Source organism: Electrona antarctica (genome assembly GCF_951216825.1).
Source record: "Electrona antarctica genome assembly, chromosome: 11".
In the NCBI taxonomy this organism is placed as follows: Eukaryota; Metazoa; Chordata; class Actinopteri; order Myctophiformes; family Myctophidae; genus Electrona; species Electrona antarctica.
Genome location: NC_136792.1, coordinates 8,951,370 through 8,972,685, shown reverse-complemented (window position 1 = coordinate 8,972,685; position 21,316 = coordinate 8,951,370). Strand labels below are relative to the sequence as shown.

General features: G+C 43.0%; 1 protein-coding gene across 1 annotated transcript in view; it reads right to left on the bottom strand.

Moving 5' to 3' along the window:
* col4a4 (collagen, type IV, alpha 4) overlaps positions 1-13,178 on the bottom strand; it is a gene marked incomplete at its 5' end in the record, with an annotated part of 78,834 nt that extends 65,656 nt beyond the window's left edge. Inside the window, 16 exons of the mRNA XM_079514870.1 lie at positions 1,493-1,522; positions 1,783-1,843; positions 2,886-2,939; positions 3,921-3,965; positions 4,673-4,759; positions 5,026-5,070; positions 6,282-6,362; positions 6,496-6,537; positions 6,716-6,751; positions 6,928-6,990; positions 8,903-8,938; positions 10,041-10,109; positions 11,368-11,484; positions 12,088-12,132; positions 12,372-12,506; positions 13,164-13,178. Coding sequence (XP_079370996.1) covers positions 1,493-1,522; positions 1,783-1,843; positions 2,886-2,939; positions 3,921-3,965; positions 4,673-4,759; positions 5,026-5,070; positions 6,282-6,362; positions 6,496-6,537; positions 6,716-6,751; positions 6,928-6,990; positions 8,903-8,938; positions 10,041-10,109; positions 11,368-11,484; positions 12,088-12,132; positions 12,372-12,506; positions 13,164-13,178 — 961 coding nt within the window. The remainder of the gene's footprint in view (positions 1-1,492; positions 1,523-1,782; positions 1,844-2,885; positions 2,940-3,920; positions 3,966-4,672; positions 4,760-5,025; positions 5,071-6,281; positions 6,363-6,495; positions 6,538-6,715; positions 6,752-6,927; positions 6,991-8,902; positions 8,939-10,040; positions 10,110-11,367; positions 11,485-12,087; positions 12,133-12,371; positions 12,507-13,163) is intronic.
* Positions 13,179-21,316: the final 8,138 nt, after the last annotated feature.

The window sequence follows — 21,316 nt, the reverse complement described above, 5'->3', positions numbered from 1 at the left end:
GACTTGAACTGAAGTTAACAAACATTACATCCATAGACTAGACTTGAACTGAAGTTAACAAACATTAAATCCATAGATTAGACTTGGCTGGCAAACACATTACAGTGCTCTAAACCAGGGGTTCCCAAACTTTGTCACGTCAAGGACCCTCAAATTGACACTAATTAGCCCACGGACCCCCCATTTGAAAAGATATGCCAGGGAACCCCATTTAAGAGAAGAGTTTTACGGCTCTATAGCAGTGATTCTCAACCCGTTTAATTTCAAGGACCCCCAGTTTGACATGCATTAGTCTACGGACACCCATATAATGGCATTTCTATCTCTGGGACCCCCAATTTATATTGTAAAATCAATGTTAATTTAACTCTGAGAGTGTACAAAATGGAACCAAATTTGATTCTTAGTCCATGAGCCAGAGCTCCAAAATTGGTGGGAAATTGGTGGTAAATTAATACATGATAACCCTTCCACAGTAGTAGCTTTTTCATATTTTCGATTATTTTCCTACATAATGCCTCATTTGCATATTTAAAAATGTAAAATTTGTAATACAATAAATCATTGTCTTCGTGTACGTACTCAATTGGGGAAGTTTCATGGTGATAACAATCTAATTTAGGTATGGTTTTGCACACTCAATTCATAATTAACGCTCCAATTTTGGAGATCTGGCTCATGAACTAAGAACCAAAAATAACTGAACCGGTTCCCATCGGGAACCAACCGGTGGAAAAGGGGCATCAGAGTTACAGACCCATAAAGGTCCATTTGGTTCCAAACTATCATTTAGCCGAGAACCCCATGGAACTCCCTCAAGGACCCCTGGGGGTCCCCGGACCCCACTTTGGGAACCACTGCTCTAAACAAACATTAACAATCCCACAGACTTGGCTGCCGTATGACGTAATCTTCAAGAGCCCCTCAAAAAGTAATGTAATAAAAATAATCAGTTAATAACCAATCTCAATTTGGGTCATGTCCTTATAGGGCCTATAAGGCCTATTATAGGCAAAACGTTTAAAAGAAATGCTCAAAAATGGTTAAAAGTAGCCTTGCGGAAGTATGAAATAATGCTTAAGCGGTTATTTGATGTGTTGATATGCAAAAATCGCAAAACATTAATAAATATTTTAGAAATGCGCTTCTCTATTCGATTAATTTAAAAAAATCACACCCGTGTGAAGTGAGGGGCGCTCTTACAACTGAATTTATGTGATTGGTTGGTTAAATTTACGTCATATTTGGCGGACATTTGACCTAATTTCTCATTTCATTGTCAATGGCAAATATGAGACGTGTGAGAGACGTATGAGATTTACGTCATATTTGGCAGAAATTTAACCTAATTTGTCCTTTCATTGTCAATGTCATATGTTGAGACGTGTGGGGACAAAAGCTATAGGAGGCGCTAGCGCCCCTAAAAAAAACAAAAAACAAAAAATGAATTGTAGCCCTGGCTACAACACAAGCAGAACATTATTATACTCACCAGTGCCAGTACAAGGTGGGCACCCACAGCCTGTGGTCACATTATGATGACATCAGACACACAGAAACATGAGGATGACGATGACGGCATCACCCCAGGGTGGACACACAGTCATGACATCATCCCATGACCAGACAAGAATAGAAGGGAGAACAGAAAGAGAGGAATAAAGAGAGGGCAAGAGTGAGGAACAAACTAAAGAGGGAACTAATAGACACTAAAACACTAAACACTAAACACTAGACACTAAAAGACAGAAGAACTTCCTTTTTTTCTTCTTTCTTTCTTACCATTACTTTCAACTTGTTCATAAACTGTGGCTCCTTTAGGCCCTGGATCTCCTGTGACGCCCTGGGAAACAGACAAATCATTTTGTGTTGTAAACAACAGTCACATTTGTGTAGAATGTACTACACTGTGGTACACTCCATTACATACGACATTGAAACTGACCACATTGGTACCCTTGAGACGTTTTAAAACCTTGGTGAGCATACAGACCCCCACAATATCTAACTGTTTTTAGATCGTTTTGAAATTTGTCTTAGCTTTTTATTTGTAAACATATATCTTTTGTTTTTCTTTTCCTGATCTTCTGATGTATTGTGATGTTTTTTTTCTATATGATATTGTATTACTCGACGACACTGAAAATGAGTTTGATTACTCAGTGTAATTTCAACAAAACTTGAATGAATGAATATAACAGTAATATGCAGTAATGTGTTTCCATGCTATTTCAGCCTTGTTTGTCCCCTATGAGTGACATTTCTACATGTGAAGCTTGAGGGTTGTAGCACAACGGTCGCCAACCAGCACTGGGCTGGGCACCAAGTCACCAAAGATGAAAAGAAAAGACTGGACTATTGCAAGTAACAGCGCTGAAATAGTGTCCCGCGACTGCTGAAGTATTGGTAAAACTATGCCAGCAGCAGGTGTCAGCAGCACTCCACCACCCCACTGGTGAATGATGAAAATCATCAGCAACATTCCCGCTACAATTTTTATATCAATGAAGCAACATTTTCAAGGGACACAGTAGTAGTAGTGCTAGTAGTAGTAGTAGTAGTAGTGGTGGTGGTGGTGGTGGTGGTAGTGGTAGTAGTAGTAGTCTTTGGTCATACCAAAAAAATGGGACCCAATGCCTCCCTGCTTGGCACTCAGCATCAAAGGGTTGGATTGGGGGGTCAAATCTACTAATCAAATGATTCCCGAGCGTGGCACGGCTGCAGCTCACCGCTCCTTGGCTGCGGCTCACTGCTCCAAGAGATGGGTCAAATGCGGAGAAGAAATTTCACTGCGGTAACGTGTGTGACAAATCGTATGACTTTGACTTTGGTGGTGGTGGTGGTAGTAGTAGTAGTAGTACAGTCACTAGTTCAGGAGTTCTAACCTTTAGTCCATCAGTTCCTATCAGACCTGGAAGACCTGTACTGCCCAGCATTCCCTGTGAACACATACAACAGTTCAAAATAATATATTATTGTGCTGCCTTCTACTGGTTGAGCAACATTTGTTAAGTCTAAAAGACAAACAGAAATATATAAATATACAGTATATTAAAATATGTTCAAATGTTCAAAGCCCAAAACACAATTCAATCGTTAAGCTCATGAATTTGTGAGACGTATAATGTAATGCCAAGTAATAAAATGTCACGCGTTCTCCGAAAACCTATCCGGGGTTTTGCAAGGACGCGCTGTGATTGGCCAGTAGCCACTTTGAGTGGCAGTCGGGGGAAAACGCTCTTGCCAGGACAGGATTTACTATTCTCTGCCTATTCGGGTTGCAACTCCAACGGCTCTGAGTCGGCTAAGTGAACTTCAAAACGCTCGACACGGCAACTGGCTCGCTCAGTGGTGTCTCACTCACGTGACTCAAGTTCGCGTGAGATGGCGGGCCTAGTCCACGCAGAGAGGCGAGAGGCTTCAGGATGGGAACCCCTTTTGGTGTTTTAAGCATTATTTCTGATCTGCTATTTTTGAAAAATCTTGAAAATGTGTCGCAAATCTTTCAATATTATCATATTCTTTCAGAGCGAACGTTTTTAACTCAAATCTTTGCTTCTGGGGGGGTCCCGGGAACAACATATTTTCAGATGTGGGTCAGCGGCCAATTAAACAAGTGTAATGCTTTATTGGGTCGTCCACTCACAGTTAACAGTCTTTGTATTGAGTTGTGCTTGAAATGTACTGTAATTCTGCAAACTGTTAATAAATATTTCAATCAATCAATCATACAAATAATTGTGGGGCTCTTTGACATGTAATGGTTTGAGAACCACTGACATAGAAACATAGGTTTTTCAGAAAACTGTCGTGACTTTAGAAGACATTTGTAGCATCAACGTCACGTCTAAATGGGTTTGTGATTGTTGCCTGGCAACGACTGTAACCATGTATGGCTTGCTTCCTGTCCTGAGACGCACCGTGAATCCTGGTAACCCTCCGAGACCGGCTCTTCCAGGGTAACCCTGAAAAACAACACAGATGCTTCTTTCGGAATATTGTCATGATAAAACATAGTTACATCTTACTTCGGGGCTACAGTACGGGTTGGTTTATTACAAACGTTGTCAACATTCAGGACGCTTATCTGCTTAATTTTGTTTTTTTTATATGAACGTCGTATAAAAGCATATATGTATGCGGACGTCTCCGACGTTTATAACAAACCAAACCGTTTGAAAATCGGTTGAAAATTGAGCAAGTTATTTAAAAGTACATGCCCCATAGACACAATGTTATGCTGCCCCGAGGTAAGATGGCCGCCACGTAGCAATGTCGCTCTCCATTGGCCAGAGCGCGGGTGAGCCATCTAGCTTTCTTATATATATATCTATGGGGGAGGGCTGTCTTACTGAGACAACATGTAGTCCAGGAAGTAAGTGAGCCCAGTGTCCATGACATCAGAGACACTGGGCTCACTGCTAAGATTTAAAATATCTAAAACCACATACCGTATTACACACATAAAGACCCCCAGGAAAGTGTTCTAAATCTTCTAAACGTCATTAACATATATATTTTTGACAGTCAGCTGACTCAGCATTTTTTATATCCAAAAGTAGAGCGTTCCAAAGAGTGAGAGCAACCACTAGTTTTAAGACTGTACAAGTGACCTTTAGCAAATGAAAGTGTGTGTATGTGTAGTGTACATGTGTACACGTGACTGTCTTACCCTCGGACCAGGAAATCCTAGGATTCCTGTCTCTCCTTTGATCTCTGGTAATGCATTCAAACCCTTGAAACACACACACACACACACACACACACACACACACACACACACACACACACACACGTCCACTTATGTCTCTGATCCTTACTAGATAGATAGATAGATAGATAGATAGATAGATAGATAGATAGATAGATAGATAGATAGATAGATAGATAGATAGATAGATAGATAGATACCGGTAGATAGATAGATAGATAGATAGATAGATAGATAGATAGATAGATAGATAGATAGATAGATAGATAGATAGATAGATAGATAGAGAGTCCATTAAATGATTGATTGATTACATTTAGTCCGTTGGTTCCGCACAGGCCTTTCTCTCCTTTAATCCCCTAGAACACAGAACACAATTAGAGTGAATGATGATGTAGAACTAGAAAAAAATGCTCCTCGGAGCAAAGGTCTCTGGGCGGTTATTGTGGCCTCCTGGTGGCCAGTGTATGGCAAGCTATGGCAGCTGCCATACCTTGGCTCCAAGGGAAAAAATAACATTTTGAACTTTGAAATTTAATAAAAAGCAAAGCTTTTGCACACCTACAGGCGACAGGTGCGTAGGAGAGGGTACAGTGCCCGACAATGAAAAGGGAACAAACACCCGAACACTGTCTTCAAATGCAGTGAACCAACTTTTAATAGGGAAACGGCAACGTTTCGGCCTATGCGGCCTTCATCAGGCTAATAGCCAAAGACAAAGACTTTGAACTTTTAAAATATGCCAAAAAATAGGCACATAACCACACAGAACCGCAAAAATGGAGGAAAACAGGCCATAAATAGAGGCAAATAACGTCACGTAACTCCAAAATTGTCGACACAATTGTTTTGTGAACTTGCCATACCTTAGCTTTTGCTGAAATGAAATGCCACTGCTTTGCACCATACCAGGCCAATGTGAAAAGGGTGCCATTTCTTAGCAGTACTTACAGTAGTACTCTGTGTACCTGTTGTTGTAAGCAGTATACTTACAGTAGTACTCTGTGTACCTGTTGTTGTAAGAAGTATACTTACAGTAGTACTAGTGTGTACCTGTTGTTGTAAGCAGTATATTTACAGTAGTACTCTGTGTACCTGTTGTTGTAAGCAGTATACTTACAGTAGTACTCTGTGTACCTGTTGTTGTAAGCAGTATACTTACAGTAGTACTCTGTGTACCTGTTGTTGTAAGCAGTATACTTACAGTAGTACTATGTGTACCTGTTGTTGTAAGCAGTAAGCAGGCCTCACTCACACCTTTCGATCTAGCATACAACATTGTTGGATGCTAGATGTAAACAAAGGGTAAGTGTCATGGCTGCCCCAATGCATTTCCAATGGAAGTCACATGGTTTGACACAACATTTTTGTTGTGCGGCTTTCGGCTGTCTTCCGACTGCCCCCCGCCCCCTCATACAACACAAATGTTGTGTCAAACCATGTGACTTCCATTGGAAATGAATTGCGAGCTTGCATCAGTAAACAAGTCTCATGCATCAGCTATACAACAATCTGTTGTGCACGTGTGAGTCAGGCCTAAGCATTCCGTGCACCTGTTGTGTGTGCGTACCTGTTCTCCTTTGATATAAAGGTCCACTGGAGGGTTGACATACTCAAACGGCCCCGGAGGCCCCAGCAGACCCTGGTCTCCCTGGAAAATACCACTGTTACAATGGTACTACTACTCATAATAATAGAACACTATTTCAATAATAACAACACTAAATATGGTTTATCATTATAATAACACATTATTAATTATTACAATGCTACTAATAGTTTACCTCCTCTCCTTTCTGTCCCGGCAGAGACCTTCCTTTCTCTCCCTGAGGAGGGGATGCAGATAATGATTAATCCTGTGGATTCACTGGTGTTTGTGCTGAACAACACGAACGATACATCGATAAAACGATTAAATTCAAAACACTTGAATGTAAAATGTCATTACATTTGAATATTACATGATTATTTATTCTCCTCGTTAAAATAAAAATGAGAACTTACAGGAGGTCCTCTGAGACCTGGAATACCATGTAATCCCTGCATGGGCGGACAGACAGACAGACAGACAGACAGACAGACAGACAGACAGACAGACAGTTTTAATGTTGTGCATCAGGCGCATTTCTGTGTGAATAATAATAATAATAATAATAATAATAATAATAATAATAATAATAATAATAATAATAATAATGAACAATCTTTCGACTCACATTCGTTCCATCCAGTCCAACTGGGCCAATGGGACCGATAGGACCAGGCAGACCCCGCTCTCCCTGTGACACAAAGAGTATTGACTATTTATTAGTACATCTGTCAGGATCTATCGCTGTTTTATTTTGTAGTGACAGTAAACTGTCTGTTCTGCATTTGGGTCCACTACTGTCTCCTGAGTCGCACCCGTGACAACATCCACTCATATGTGCATTATAATGATGAGACAGCTTCTCCAACCTCCAAATGAGGTTTGGCCTTATAGATCAAAAATACATGTGCTCAGTTTTTTAATGAATTCATTTTCAACTATTTGAATAAAGGTTGTACACAAGAGTGAAATTAACCGCTGCATGGCTAATAGGGCTTTGTGCGTGCACCGGAAATATAAGATCTGCAAGCTCACAGCGCGCTGTGGACGCAATACTTGGACCTTGTAGACACACGGAATGACAATAAACATTTCACAGAATATATACCACTTTGAATTAAAACAATTCGTTGTGCATAGACTGAGTATGGCACGAATGAAACTATAGATTTATTTTGGGGATGTGGAGGACTGGTGTTGCACCTGTTGTGAGGTGGTGAGCCCAGGTAGAAAAGATTTGGATCTGAGATGTAGTGGAGTAGAAATATTGGAACTTGGAAATACTCAAGTAAAGTACAAATACCTCAAAATTGTACTTAAGTACAGTACTTGAGTAAATGTACTTAGTTACTTATTCCACCACTGAGAGTAGATACAGTAGCCTGCAAGCCCTGCATCATGACAATTTACAATTTACAATTTACAATTTAGGCATTTAGCAGACGCTCTTAATCCAGAGCGACTTACAATAAGCAAGAACAAAAAGCATGGGAATACATCACATATGTAAAAAAGCATTTATCGCGAAACATGCGTAAGCTAAGAACGTGACTAGAACATATCTATATAATGACACTATACATATAAACTATAACTAGAACATATCTATATAATGACACTATACATATAAACTATACATATATGCTATACTATGCTGTACATATATACTATGAAGTGCTATGACTACTATACACTATATACTATGAAGTGCTATGACTACATACAATGCACTTATTGTGCTGTCTACATGACATGCTATAAGTCTGTTTCAAATGCTATATAAGTCTAAGAAGTGCTGTCTAAGGGGGGTAGGGTAAGTGCTATGGGCCATGATGGAGTCTGAAAAGGTGGGTTTTCAGACTACGGCGGAAGATCGGGAGTGATGCTGCAGTTCTGACCTTTGACCTTGTCTGACCATACGGTCCAGAAGAAAAACAACCACAAAGCAGAATGCACGTTGTATGTGTTTTATGGCATGGCTGTCAAAGGGATTGTGACATAAAAAAAAGGTTTTTGTAATTTCCTTATTTTCTTTAGGTTTTCTGAGCTCAACTGCACCCAAAAAACCTGAACTTTTAACAATCAGTAGATTTTCTGTGGTCTGGGGTTTTCTGGCTCAAACAAGTGCTCTGATGTTCCTGCTGTTTGTGATGTAAGAACCAGCAAATCCCATATATTATGGCAATGGGATTTGCCAGCAGATGTCACTGTTTTCACTGTTTTGCCTGTGTTCGTTGCAGCTCAAAAGGCTTCACAGACACAGATAAAATCCCAGACCACAGACAATCCTACTGAATGTTCAAAGTTCAGGTTTGTGTGTGTAATTGAGGTCATAAAACCTAAAATAAAAACGAAAAATAAAAATAAATGAAAATTAATGTCATGAAACCTTTAACCCATTTTGGGGCGGGAACCCCTTTTGGTGTTAGCATTATGTTATGCTTTAGCTATTGAAAAATTGCAGATCTACAAGCTCATAGCGCGCCACCGAGTGGCGCGCTACGAGCTTGTAGGTCTGCTATTTTTGAAAAATCGAAGAACGACTGACATAGAAACATAGCTTTTTCAGAAAACTGATCTCAGGTCAAAATGGGTCAACTTACCGGACGGCCAGGAAGTCCTGCAGCTCCCTCCTCCCCCTGCAGTGAGGAAACACACATAGTTACAACAAGCTGGAATTTTACAACAAAACGAATGATTTTTTTTTATCACAGGTAATAATAGATCAGTGGTTTTCAACCCTTTTCACATCAAGGCCCATTTATTTATTGGGCATTCGAGACACGGAACCACCATTTGATGAGATTTAGCCTCTCGGACCCTAAGCTAAAGAACATAGTGTTGTCGTTGGAGATTTTGTCGTTGGAGATTTTGTCCACAATTCCATGCTGTATTGATGTTGGCACCATAGGAGAGATAACAGGCAAATGTTGATCAACAATTCTTTATTGCATTCTCTAATTGTGTAGACTTAAAATTAAGTGTTTAACAATAATTTAACTCTTGAGAGTGTAAAATGAATGAATGAATGAAACCATTTTTCATGTTTCATTTTACGCTCTAGTTAAAGATCTCTAAGGGTCCATTTGGTTACCAACTCTCCAACATTTAGCTGGGGACCACCTGGAACCTCCTCAGGGACCACTGGTTTAAAAACCAATATGTTTACTAGAGTTTTTATATCCTACCAGCACCTCCAATAGAGGGTATGCGTGTGACATCATCATCATACCAGGAAGTTATGCGGAAATGCCTACTGAGTGGCAAAAAACTACTTTCTGGCCTTGACAGCCCATACATCCATACAGAAAAGTCATATTTGATTGAATTAAATGACTTTAAACAACATTAAATTCACTTTGCCACTCGATCTGCCATTCACTTTATGCATGCGCATACCCTCTATAATGCTAGTATTCTATCCTAGCCCTGGACCTCTTGTCCTACTGGTTGTTGTTTGTTCTCTGTGGTCTACTGCCCCCATGTAGGCAAACAGAGGGAGGGCGCATCAACTGCATTCCTGACCCTAGAATATTGCATCCAATAATAAGCAACTGGTATTTTGTGAATTATAGCCTATAGGAAAATGATGTTCAAATATATTTGAATACAAACTAATTAATAAAAGCTAATATTCAAACTGGCAAGCAATGTTGGCGTCCGTATCAACCACTACACAGTAAAGCAGCCAGATGAGCAGGTTATGGGTTATATATGTGGAGTATTATCGGTGGTACCTACAGGTATTCCTGGGAACTGGATGAAGTGAATAGTAGGATCTCCTGAAAAGCCTTTTAATCCAGGAAACCCCTGAAGAGACATCAAAGAAACAAACAGGTATAAATGGGGGGGGTAACATAATTGTTATTGTTGAGTGAGTGAGTGAGTGAGTGAGTGAGTGAGTGAGTGAGTGAGTGAGTGAGTGAGTGAGTGAGTGAGTGAGTGAGTGAGTGAGTGAGTGAGTGAGTGAGTGAGTGAGAGAGAGAGAGAGTGAGAGAGAGAGAGAGAGAGAGAGTGAGAGAGAGTGAGTGAGTGAGAGAGAGAGAGTGAGTGAGAGAGAGTGAGTGAGAGTGAGTGAGATAGAGAGTGAGAGAGAGAGTGAGAGAGAGTGAGAGAGAGAGTGAGATAGAGAGAGAGTGAGAGAGAGTGAGTGAGAGTGAGATGCATTAAAGTGACATTTCACTTTCAAACATCTTCACTTCCCAATGTATGAATGACTGAATGAACCCTTGTAAAGTGCTTTGAACACTAGAAAAACCATAAAAATGCAATTCATTCATAATTTGTAACTTCAAACTCCATTTGAACCACAATAGATTCATTGAAAACACCAGTCCTTGGTTCTACTGACTGATATAATTGCCCTTCTAATGCGTGAGGAGGCCGTGATTTTTCGAGGACCTTTTTTCATTCTTTTTGTATATATTTCTTTAAAGTTTATTTCATTTGAAAGTGAAATATCACTTTTAAAGGCCTATTCATACTCCAGTTTTAGCTGAAGAGGTGACCACCGAAACGGTGGCTAGTAAAAACAGAGATGTGTTTAGGTGAGCGGTGAAGCGCTAATCACCGCGGCATGATGTCATGTTGTAGTTTCACCTAAAACTGGAGTCTGAATAGGCCTTTATCCATTTTGGGCGGGAACCCCTTTTGGTGTTAGCATTATGTTATGCTTTAGCTATTGAAAAGTGGCGCGCTACGAGCTTGTAGGTTCTTTGATTTTTTTAAATCAAAGAACGACTGACATAGAAACATAGCTTTTTCAGAAAACTGTCAGGATGTAGAAGACATTTTTTAGAATCTGATCTCAGGTCAAAATGGGTCAAGCATTCATTATGACATGTAACAGAGGGTGCCACCTTCTGCAGTCTTGCTTGATTGTTTTCGTGTGCTTATTGATAATCAGTGATGATCAGCATCACCCCGGTGGGCCGGTCAAGGGACAAAAGTCTAGGGACGTATTTTGGCACCAGTCCACCCCTGATCCAGACCTATATCTATACAGTACGTGCCCGCCAGACAACCCAACTTGGGACTTTTTAAGAGTAGATAATATGGCGATTCTTACTGGTTCTCCCTCAGGTCCAATGGGTCCTTCTGGCCCAGGTCTACCGGTTTCTCCTCTGGTTCCGTTGCACCCATCCAACCCTGGATATCCTGGCAAGCCACCTGGTCCAGGATGCCCCTACAGACACACACGCACACACACACACACACACACACACACACACACACACACACATGCCCGCACACATGCACGCGTGCACATGCACGGACACACGTACACGTGCACGCGCACACACGCACACACGCACACACACACACACACACACACACACACACACACACACACACACACACACACACACACACACACACACACACACACACACACACACACACACACATTTATTTTGTGGAGAAACAATGATCAAGAGAACCACTGCAGCATATCGCTGATCAGCGAAATACGGTATAGGAGAACTACAGGAGATCTACCTTCTCTAGCGTACTAAAACAGAATGCTGTCCGAGTGTCCATTTCAACAAGAATTCAAGTTCAAGTACAGAATCATGTAAGAACACACAGTGATTTACAAGCTTGTTTTCAAATGTACGGTTCAAACTGCAACAATGTAATTAAGCCTTGTAGGCTTACCCTCTTGTCTCGTTTCATGATGTGTTTTGAAGCCTGTTAAAAATATCCCCTAGTTCATAATCATCAAATAAACTACAGGATGAGACCCAGATAAATAACTTCTGCAAAGTGAAATTTGTACTGTACTCACGGGAATGCCGTCCACACCATGATATCCAGGTACTCCTACTGACCCCTAAAACACACACGCACGCACGCACGTACACACACACACACACACACACGCACACACACGCACACACAGAGATAACGAACAGACACACAGTAACGTCAATCTATGTAGTCTGTCTGTCCGTCTGTCCGTCTGTCCGTCCGTCCGTCCGTCCGTCCGTCCGTCCGTCCGTCCGTCCGTCCGTCCGTCCGTCCGTCTGTCCGTCCATCCGTCCATCCGTCCGTCCGTCCGTCCATCTTTACCATATCTCCCTTCAGTCCAGCAGATCCTGGGGGCCCCTCGTCTCCTCTGTGACCTTTCTCTCCATTTGGTCCCTCGGGACCTGGCAATCCTGACGTCCCTTGGGGCCCTGGCAATCCCTGCTGCCCTGGTGCACCCTGGGGGGGGAGAGAGGGAGAGAGAGAGAGAGAGAGAGAGAGAGAGAGAGAGATAACTTACAAAGACCTGCAGTTGTGTTTCATCCACTGCAACCAGTCTTCTACTTTTGTCCACTGCCAGCAGGCCAGTACAACCATAGATATTAAGAAATAGATGCCTCATTTGCCGCTGCAGTTCATTGGAGCGACGTGTATCGCAATGAAGGCGGAAGTGCAGTGCTGAAGGCTTTTTTTTTTTTTTTTTAAACAAATCTTTATAACAGTCATGACAATATACATTACAATACAAAACAAGACAAACAAACAAACACAAACAACAAAGTTATTAACAATACAACATCAGAGCCAGGGGCAGAGCCGGACTTACCGTTGGGCTAGGGTGGGCTGAAGCCCGGGGGCCCACGACTAGAGGGGCCCCCGAATATAACTAAAGTATTGAAATCCAATTGACCAATTCAAGTGAAATGTGTGTATAGTTATTGTATTTAGTTGTATTATGGTTCATTGAGAGAGAGCTTCTCTCTGCACTGCCTGTCTGCACTGCAGTGCTCACTGCTGTGGGGTAGCTAGCTATAGCCGTGGAAAGCATGATCCGGTCTAAAGCCCGCCTACTGTCTGTGTCCGGTATCAAGGGCCCCCCCCACCCCCCACACACACCAGTGACACCACCATTTCCGTATCTCCACCCAAGATCCACCCAGGCCCGGAGGTGAGGTCAGTTCACCTGTCATTTAGGCGCGACATCTGTCTGTCTGTTGTGAATCTTGAGACAACATTATGGCGGATAACGCTAAGAAGAAAGAAGACAATGAAGGTCCGAGTCGTCCTCGTCCGAGTGGACACCAAAAAAGAAAGAAGAAAAAGACGAACGTAAAAAGGTGACACTGAGCAAAATGAGGAAACTTACGGGGTTCTTCACACCATTTAATTTAGCGACAGCTTCAGCGGCTGTTGCTGAAGCCGCTTCTGAAGCAGCAACACTGCCGACAACAAAGCATGATGAACGGCTCGATCCCAACAACAACAACTACATCTCCAGTGACGAGGTGGAACTGGGAACGCTATCTGCTCCCGTCGTTCCTGATGAAGATGATGAGCAGGTCGGTGTCTATAAGTGTCTAAACCTAAAGCCTTGCTCAGAATGGTTTTGATTTGGAGCCAGGCGTGTAGGCTAATAAATGCACAAAAATGACCATTTAGGTGGCGGTGGTGGTGAATGACTCCATCGGTGAGGAGGAGGTGGAACGATCTGCTCCTGATGATGAAGATGATGAGCAGGTTGGTGCCTTGGCCCTGGCTATAAGCCTTGCATTATAGTTGCATACTTGTTTTGTTTTATTTTGGCGCCGGCCCGGGTGCAGTGTCTGTATGGGTAGCCAGTTCGTTGTAGCCTAATTATGCACATTAAAGCGTTTTGGATAAAAGCGCTATATATAGGCCTAATAGTAATAACTTTAAGTAGCCTGCCTAATAAATGCACGGATGCGACATTTTTTAGCAGAACTAGATCGCAGGTATCAGTCTTATAATGAACTGAATAATGTGTTTGGCTTTCTGAATAAAATTACCTCTCTCTCTGCACAACAGCTGCGCAAAAGCGCAGCTGACCTCCAGAGGCGATATTCAACTGACTTGGGGGTAGACTTTGTTGAAGAGATTGTCCAATACCAAGCATATATTGGGGATGATACTTCTAATGCAAGAGAGCTTTGCCAGACCATGAGGAAAAGAAAAGCGACTGGCATCTTCCCAAATGTAGACATTGCTCTAAGGCTTTACTTGACTTTACCTGTGAGTAATGCGAGTGGTGAGCGCAGTTTTTCTAAACTGGCACTCATAAAGAATAAATTGAGGTCCACAATGGGACAGGAGAGGCTAAATAGTCTGACTGTGATGTCATTTGAGAGTGACATCCTCCGCAAATTGGATTTTAGTGACGTGATTAAGGACTTTGCTCTGAAGAAATCCAGGAGAAAACACTTCACAATGTAACATTATATTGTAATTGTAAACAGTTCATATTTTGATGTCTTGTTCGGAACAAGTTGTTCATGTACAGTAAACTGTTTGCAGCAGCATTTCTCTTAAAAGAAGCATTAAAAATACTCAAGCTTTCACATAGCATACTATTGCTTTATTGCTCATCTCTTTTACTGTGATTTTAATATCAGATTCAGAGCACATTGTGAAATATTTTGCTGTAAAACTGCATTAGTGCACTATTGCCTACTAGTGGCTGCATTCATTCAGCACCATGGACAGCGACTAGTCTGTCTGCCTGCCTGCCTGTCTGCCTGCCTGCCTGCCTGCCTGCCTGCCTGCCTGCCTGCCTGCCTGCCTGCCTGCCTCTCTTTTTAGGGGCCTGGGTACCCCAAAATGAAAACAAAATAGCCCAAATTTTTTTCGGCCTCGCGGCTGCGCCGCGAGGCCGAATCGCGGGCCGCGCGGCGCAGCCGCGCGCCCCAAGGGGGGCCCTCAAATTTGCTCCAGCCCGGGGGCCCTCAGCAAGGTAAATCCGGCTCTGGCCAGGGGGGATTAGATTACTAACAGAAAACATTAAAGAGTGAACACAAAGCAACAGTTCTCCGCAGCTTTCTTATTTAGAAGTGCTGAAGGCATTTGCTGAAGGCGACTGCGTCGCTGCCCGAGTGACGTCACTCATGTGACTCCTCCATGTCTCTCGCTGTCACTCAAGTGACTACTGGCCAATCACAGCGCGTCTTTTCCGGGACTTATGTTACGCACGCGGAAGCTTGACAAGCTTCCACTTTGCTTCCGCTATTCTTCGCAAGGAATGTCGGGAAAATAGTGCCTTCAATGGTGACACACGCCTCAGAGCCGGAAGGGGCGTCTATGTATATATGTCTATGAGTACAACCACAGTCTTCTATTGTTGGTCACATGAAACCTGTGCACTACAACCACGCATTTCTGCAGTTGGCCACTAGGAGCTGCCCGGTACAACCACGCATTTCTGCAGTTGGCCACTAGGAGCTGCCCGGTACAACCACGCATTTCTGCAGTTGGCCACTAGGAGCTGCCCGGTACAACCACGCATTTCTGCAGTTGGCCACTAGGAGCTGCCCGGTACAACCACAATCTTCTGCAGTTGGCCAATAGGAGCTGCCCGGTACAACCACAATCTTCTGCAGTTGGTCACTGGGAACCATAGCTGTGTACATTTGGAAATGGGGAGCTGTCCAGTACAGTACCTACTACCACTGCCCTTGATGAAGTCTCAGCATGCACCTTATCCCAGTGTATAATAATCGTGGCTCTGCCTGGCCCTGGGACGACCAAAAGCTACGTTTGGTTTGCAGATTTAAAGAGTAGCATTATTCTCATTATAGTCTCAATCTATAAATATCTGGGCATCTGGTTAGACGACAAACTATCATTTAAAACCCACATTTCACAACTCATCACTAAACTGAAACCAAAACTAGCATTCTTCTATCGAAACAAAGCTTGCTTCAATTCAAAAAATAGGAAGCAGCTGATTCAAAGCACAATTTCATCACTAACACCACTAGACACAATCTACCACTCTGCCCTCCGGTTTATAACTGGAGATGGATTCCTCACCCATCACTGTAGGTTGTATGAAAAGGTTGGTTGGCCTTCATTGGCTAAGAGACGAGAACAACACTGCACTGTTTTTATCTACAAAGCCTTACTTAAAAAATGCCTACATATCTTAGCAGCCTACTACATCCCAAAACTGGCCAACATCACACCCGCTCCCAAAACTACCTTATGTTAGAAATCCCCATTGTGAATTCTGAATTGGGCCTTTCATTACTATGCACCTCATATGTGGAACTGTCTACAATCAATCTTAAAACTGAAAATTTTGATTTCACTCTAACGTTTTAAAAGACTCCATTTGAGATCCAGCTGTACTTGCTCACTTTAACTGTTTCTTATCCTGTAATGTATTTATTATTTATATTGTATGTTATGTGTACTGTAATCAGGGCGTTATTGAAAAAGAGAGCTTGCTCTCAACTGACTTCCCTGAATAAATAAAGGTTAAAGAAAGAAAGAAAGAAAGAAAGAATGGCTTAACTAAGAGCTCAATGAGTTTAAATCTCACATTTGATGTTCTCTAATGAATCTGAACACCTTTCTCATCACCCCTTACTGTGTTTAGACGTATAGCCCCTCTGGCCCAAATGATGTTGTCAAACAGCCAGCAGAGGGATCTACAATTGAGTACCACAGACGAATAACAGTCTAAGTCCACACTATTGATCCATAATGTATAAATGATAGATAAGGGGTCAGGACAACGAGGCCTTTTCGTGGAGGGGTCAGTCTGAAATTTGGACTTAGACTATTTTTCGTCTGTGGTACTCAATTATGGAAATGGTGTACTGTACAAAGCTCCAGAATCACTACAGGCCAGTTGAACATTGAACTGCTGGACAATATTCAACAGCTTATGCATAGTTTTCAGGACTCTACTGCCACCTTGCTTGACTTGATATGTACAACCCCCCCCCCCCCCCCCCCCCCTCCCTCCCCTGCCCCTTTCCACCCACCCATTTCCTCTCCTTTCCAATTAGCCCCCTGGGTGGCCCCCCATTTTAAAACCACTGACCTACAAGGGCGGTAAAATTCATGCCAAGGTGCTGTTTGTCGATTTTTCATTAGCTTTCAACACAATGTAACCCTGCCTGTTGTGGATAAACTCTATAACCACTTAAGTGTTGACTGGTTTATTTATTTTTCTTTGTCTCTGTTCTGTATACCAGTCAGGTGGTGAAGAAGGAAAATTCCAAGTCTGACTGCATCCACTTTTGCTGCCAAATCGTGAGACATGCCAATTGACCCTCTTTCACACGCACTCACGTATTTCTGACGCCGTCAAATCACCCCAATTGGAAAACTGTCAACTCAACTCATAGACCACTGAGAAATCCACTTCAGCTGGTATTTGAGCGACAAAGGGAATTCAATTATTGTATGATTCTGAATAGCCCCAGGCGGTCCCCACCCGCTAACTGTAGTGAAAGGCAGAAATGTGGGTGGTTGATTAAAGAGATTGACAATTTGGTGCAACTGGTGCAACTCTTTCACTCATTTTGTTAAATGTTCATATATTTTATGATTTTTTTCTAGGTTGGGGTGTCTGTATTCCTCTAAATCGATGTTAAAAAAGGCCAAATCGACATAAAAAATTTAGAAAAGTGAGGGGCGCAGTTATCATCGCTACCAATGTATATATATTATCTTTTATGACGTAATTATCAGACAAATTTGCGATTTGTAACCCGCAGCACGGGCGATTTGTAACCCGCAGCACGGGTGATTTGTAACCTGCAGCACGGGTGATTTGTAACCTGCAGCACGGGTGATTTGTAACCCGCAGCACGGGTGATTTGTAACCTGCAGCACGGGTGATTTGTAACCTGTGTTTTGTAACCCACAGCACGGGTGATTTGTAACCTGCAGCACGGGCGATTTGTAACCTGCAGCATGGGCGATTTGTAACCCGCAGCACGGGTGATTTGTAACCCACAGCACAGGTGTTTTGTAACCCGCAGCACGGGCAATTTGTAACCCACAGCACAGGTGATTTGTAACCCGCAGCACGGGTGATTTGTAACCCACAGCACAGGTGATTTGTAACCCGCAGCACGGGTGATTTGTAACCCGCAGCACGGGTGATTTGTAACCCGCAGCATGGGTGATTTGTAACCCGCAGCACGGGTGATTTGTAACCCGCAGCACAGGTGATTTGTAACCTGTGTTTTGTAACCCACAGCACGGGTGATTTGTAACCCGCAGCATGGGTGATTTGTAACCTGTGTTTTGTAACCCGCAGCACGGGTGATTTGTAACCCGCAGCATGGGTGATTTGTAACCCGCAGCATGGGTGATTTGTAACCTGCAGCACGGGTGATTTGTAACCTGCAGCACGGGTGATTTGTAACCTGTGTTTTGTAACCCACAGCACGGGTGATTTGTAACCTGCAGCACGGGCGATTTGTAACCCGCAGCACGGGTGATTTGTAACCCACAGCACAGGTGTTTTGTAACCCGCAGCACGGGCGATTTGTAACCCGCAGCACGGGTGATTTGTAACCCGCAGCACGGGTGATTTGTAACATGCAGCACGGGTGATTTGTAGCCCGCAGCACGGGCGATTTGTAACCCGCAGCACGGGTGATTTGTAACCCGCAGCACAGGTGATTTGTAACCCGCAGCACAGGTGATTTGTAGCCCGCAGCACGTGCGATTTGTAACCCGCAGCACAGGTGATTTGTAGCCCGCAGCACGGGCGATTTGTAACCCGCAGCACGGGTGTTTTGTAACCTGCAGCACGGGCCGATTTGTAACCCGCAGCACGGGTGTTTTGTAACCTGCAGCACGGGTGATTTGTAACCTGCAGCACGGGTGATTTGTAACCCGCAGCACGGGTGATTTGTAACCCGCAGCACGGGTGATTTGTAACCCGCAGCACGGGTGATTTGTAACCCACAGCACGGGTGATTTGTAACCCGCAGCACGGGTGATTTGTAACCCGCAGCACGGGTGATTTGTAACCCGCAGCACGGGTGATTTGTAACCCGCAGCACGGGTGATTTGTAACCCACAGCACGGGTGATTTGTAACCCGCAGCACGGGTGATTTGTAACCCGCAGCACGGGCGATTTGTAACCCGCAGCACGGGCGATTTGTAACCCGCAGCACGGGCGATTTGTAACCCGCAGCACGGGCGATTTGTAACCCGCAGCACGGGTGTTTTGTAACCTGCAGCACGGGTGATTTGTAACCTGCAGCACGGGTGATTTGTAACCCGCAGCACGGGTGATTTGTAACCCGCAGCACGGGTGATTTGTAACCCGCAGCACGGGTGATTTGTAACCCGCAGCACGGGTGATTTGTAACCCGCAGCACGGGTGATTTGTAACCCGCAGCACGGGTGATTTTGTAACCCGCAGCACGGGTGATTTGTAACCCGCAGCACGGGCGATTTGTAACCCGCAGCACGGGCGATTTGTAACCCGCAGCACGGGTGATTTGTAACCCGCAGTACGGGTGATTTGTAACCCGCAGCACGGGTGATTTGTAACCCGCAGCACGGGTGATTTGTAACCTGCAGCATGGGTGATTTGTAACCCGCAGCACGGGTGATTTGTAACCCGCAGCACGGGTGATTTGTAACCCGCAGCACAGGTGATTTGTAACCCGCAGTACGGGTGATTTGTAGCCCGCAGCACGGGCGATTTGTAACCGACAACACATGTTGGGAGCCACGGGTGATTTGTAACCGACAACACATGTTGGGAGCCACGGGTGATTTGTAACCGACAACACATGTTTGTAACCGGCCACGGGTGATTTGTAACCCGCAGCACTGGACATTGACCTATGACCTTTAATCTTTAACCCTGATAAAAGTAACTAAAGTGCATGTAATACATATATTTGTGTGATCATTAGAATGTCTAGAACATGTATTATGTATTATTGTGAAAGATTTCCACCGAATGTAAATTATTAATTTATTATTATTATTTTAATAATTATTATAAATGTGCATAACATTTTCATAAAACATTTTATTTTTTTTAACTTTTTTTTAAAAACATAAGTGCTAGTAGTACAAAGTAGTAGTAAGGTTGACATCTCTTTTTTTGGAAGTAGAAATATATCCGGGTCTTACAGGGTTAAGCCGCAGCGCATGTCAGACTATTGGTATGTCGGATAAACGTCTGCACCCCCAAACAGTCTGCCACCACCCTCCTCAATCCAGGGACAAGGAGCCTGGAGGTAGTAGAGTAGGAAGGCCTCTTTGTACTGTAGGTATAGGCTGGCCCCGAACATCCAAAGGTTTGTTAGTTACATTCACATTCTGATCTGAATTAAAAGTTTCTGACATTTGGTTAATTATTCATTCATTCATCCATTCATCCATTCTAGTCTGCGACTCACTCTGTACATATTGTGTACTTGTGTATATTTGCATGTTATGTTAACAACAATAATAACTTACAATTGGGGTTGTTGTATTATATCTCCCTGCTTTTCTAGTGAGAAGTTTAGATCGGGAAAGTTAGACATTGCTGCTTTAATAAACAGCTTGAATAAAGATGTTAAAATTGTCTTCCTCACTCATGTCAATGGTTATTGGCCATGTGTACTGTGCGTTTAAATTGTTTAAATCTCACTGAAGAGACAAATGGATGAGAACATGAGGACAGACAGAAGGAAGGACAGAGGGTTTCTTGTCATTTTTATAGTAGACCAGTACAGCGTAACGACATATCTATCTAATAAAGACAATTTGTTTACTAAGATGACAGGATGGAATAAAATATCTCTCATTGCTGTGGGTACAGCATATACATTTACCTGAAGGGAAAGGGAGTTTCTTTTTTCTTTCTTTTCTTTTTTTCACCCCCAACGGATATGAAAGGTCCTGAACTTTATGTATTAATATTGCTTTCCTCCTGGGGTCTCCGTTTAATATTGCTGGCTTGCTTTTGCTCCGAGCCCCTTCAGTTCTACATTTCTGGCGTAGACTTAGCCTGCCTCATGTCACGTATTTCGAAATGATCTGTTCCACTAGATTAGTGTAGACCACTTCTTTGCTCACATCAAAGCTATTTCATTTCCTTATAAGAAACCATCCCTGTGTCGCCTTTTGAAAAAATATAGTCATTAAAAATGTAAGATTGTGGTAAAACCATGACCTACTGTACAATCTTTATTCTCTACAGGTGGCCCTAAAGTGTAATCGACACAGTTGCCCTTCATTGAAATTCAGTTGCCATTGCATTACAGCAGTTATGACAAGT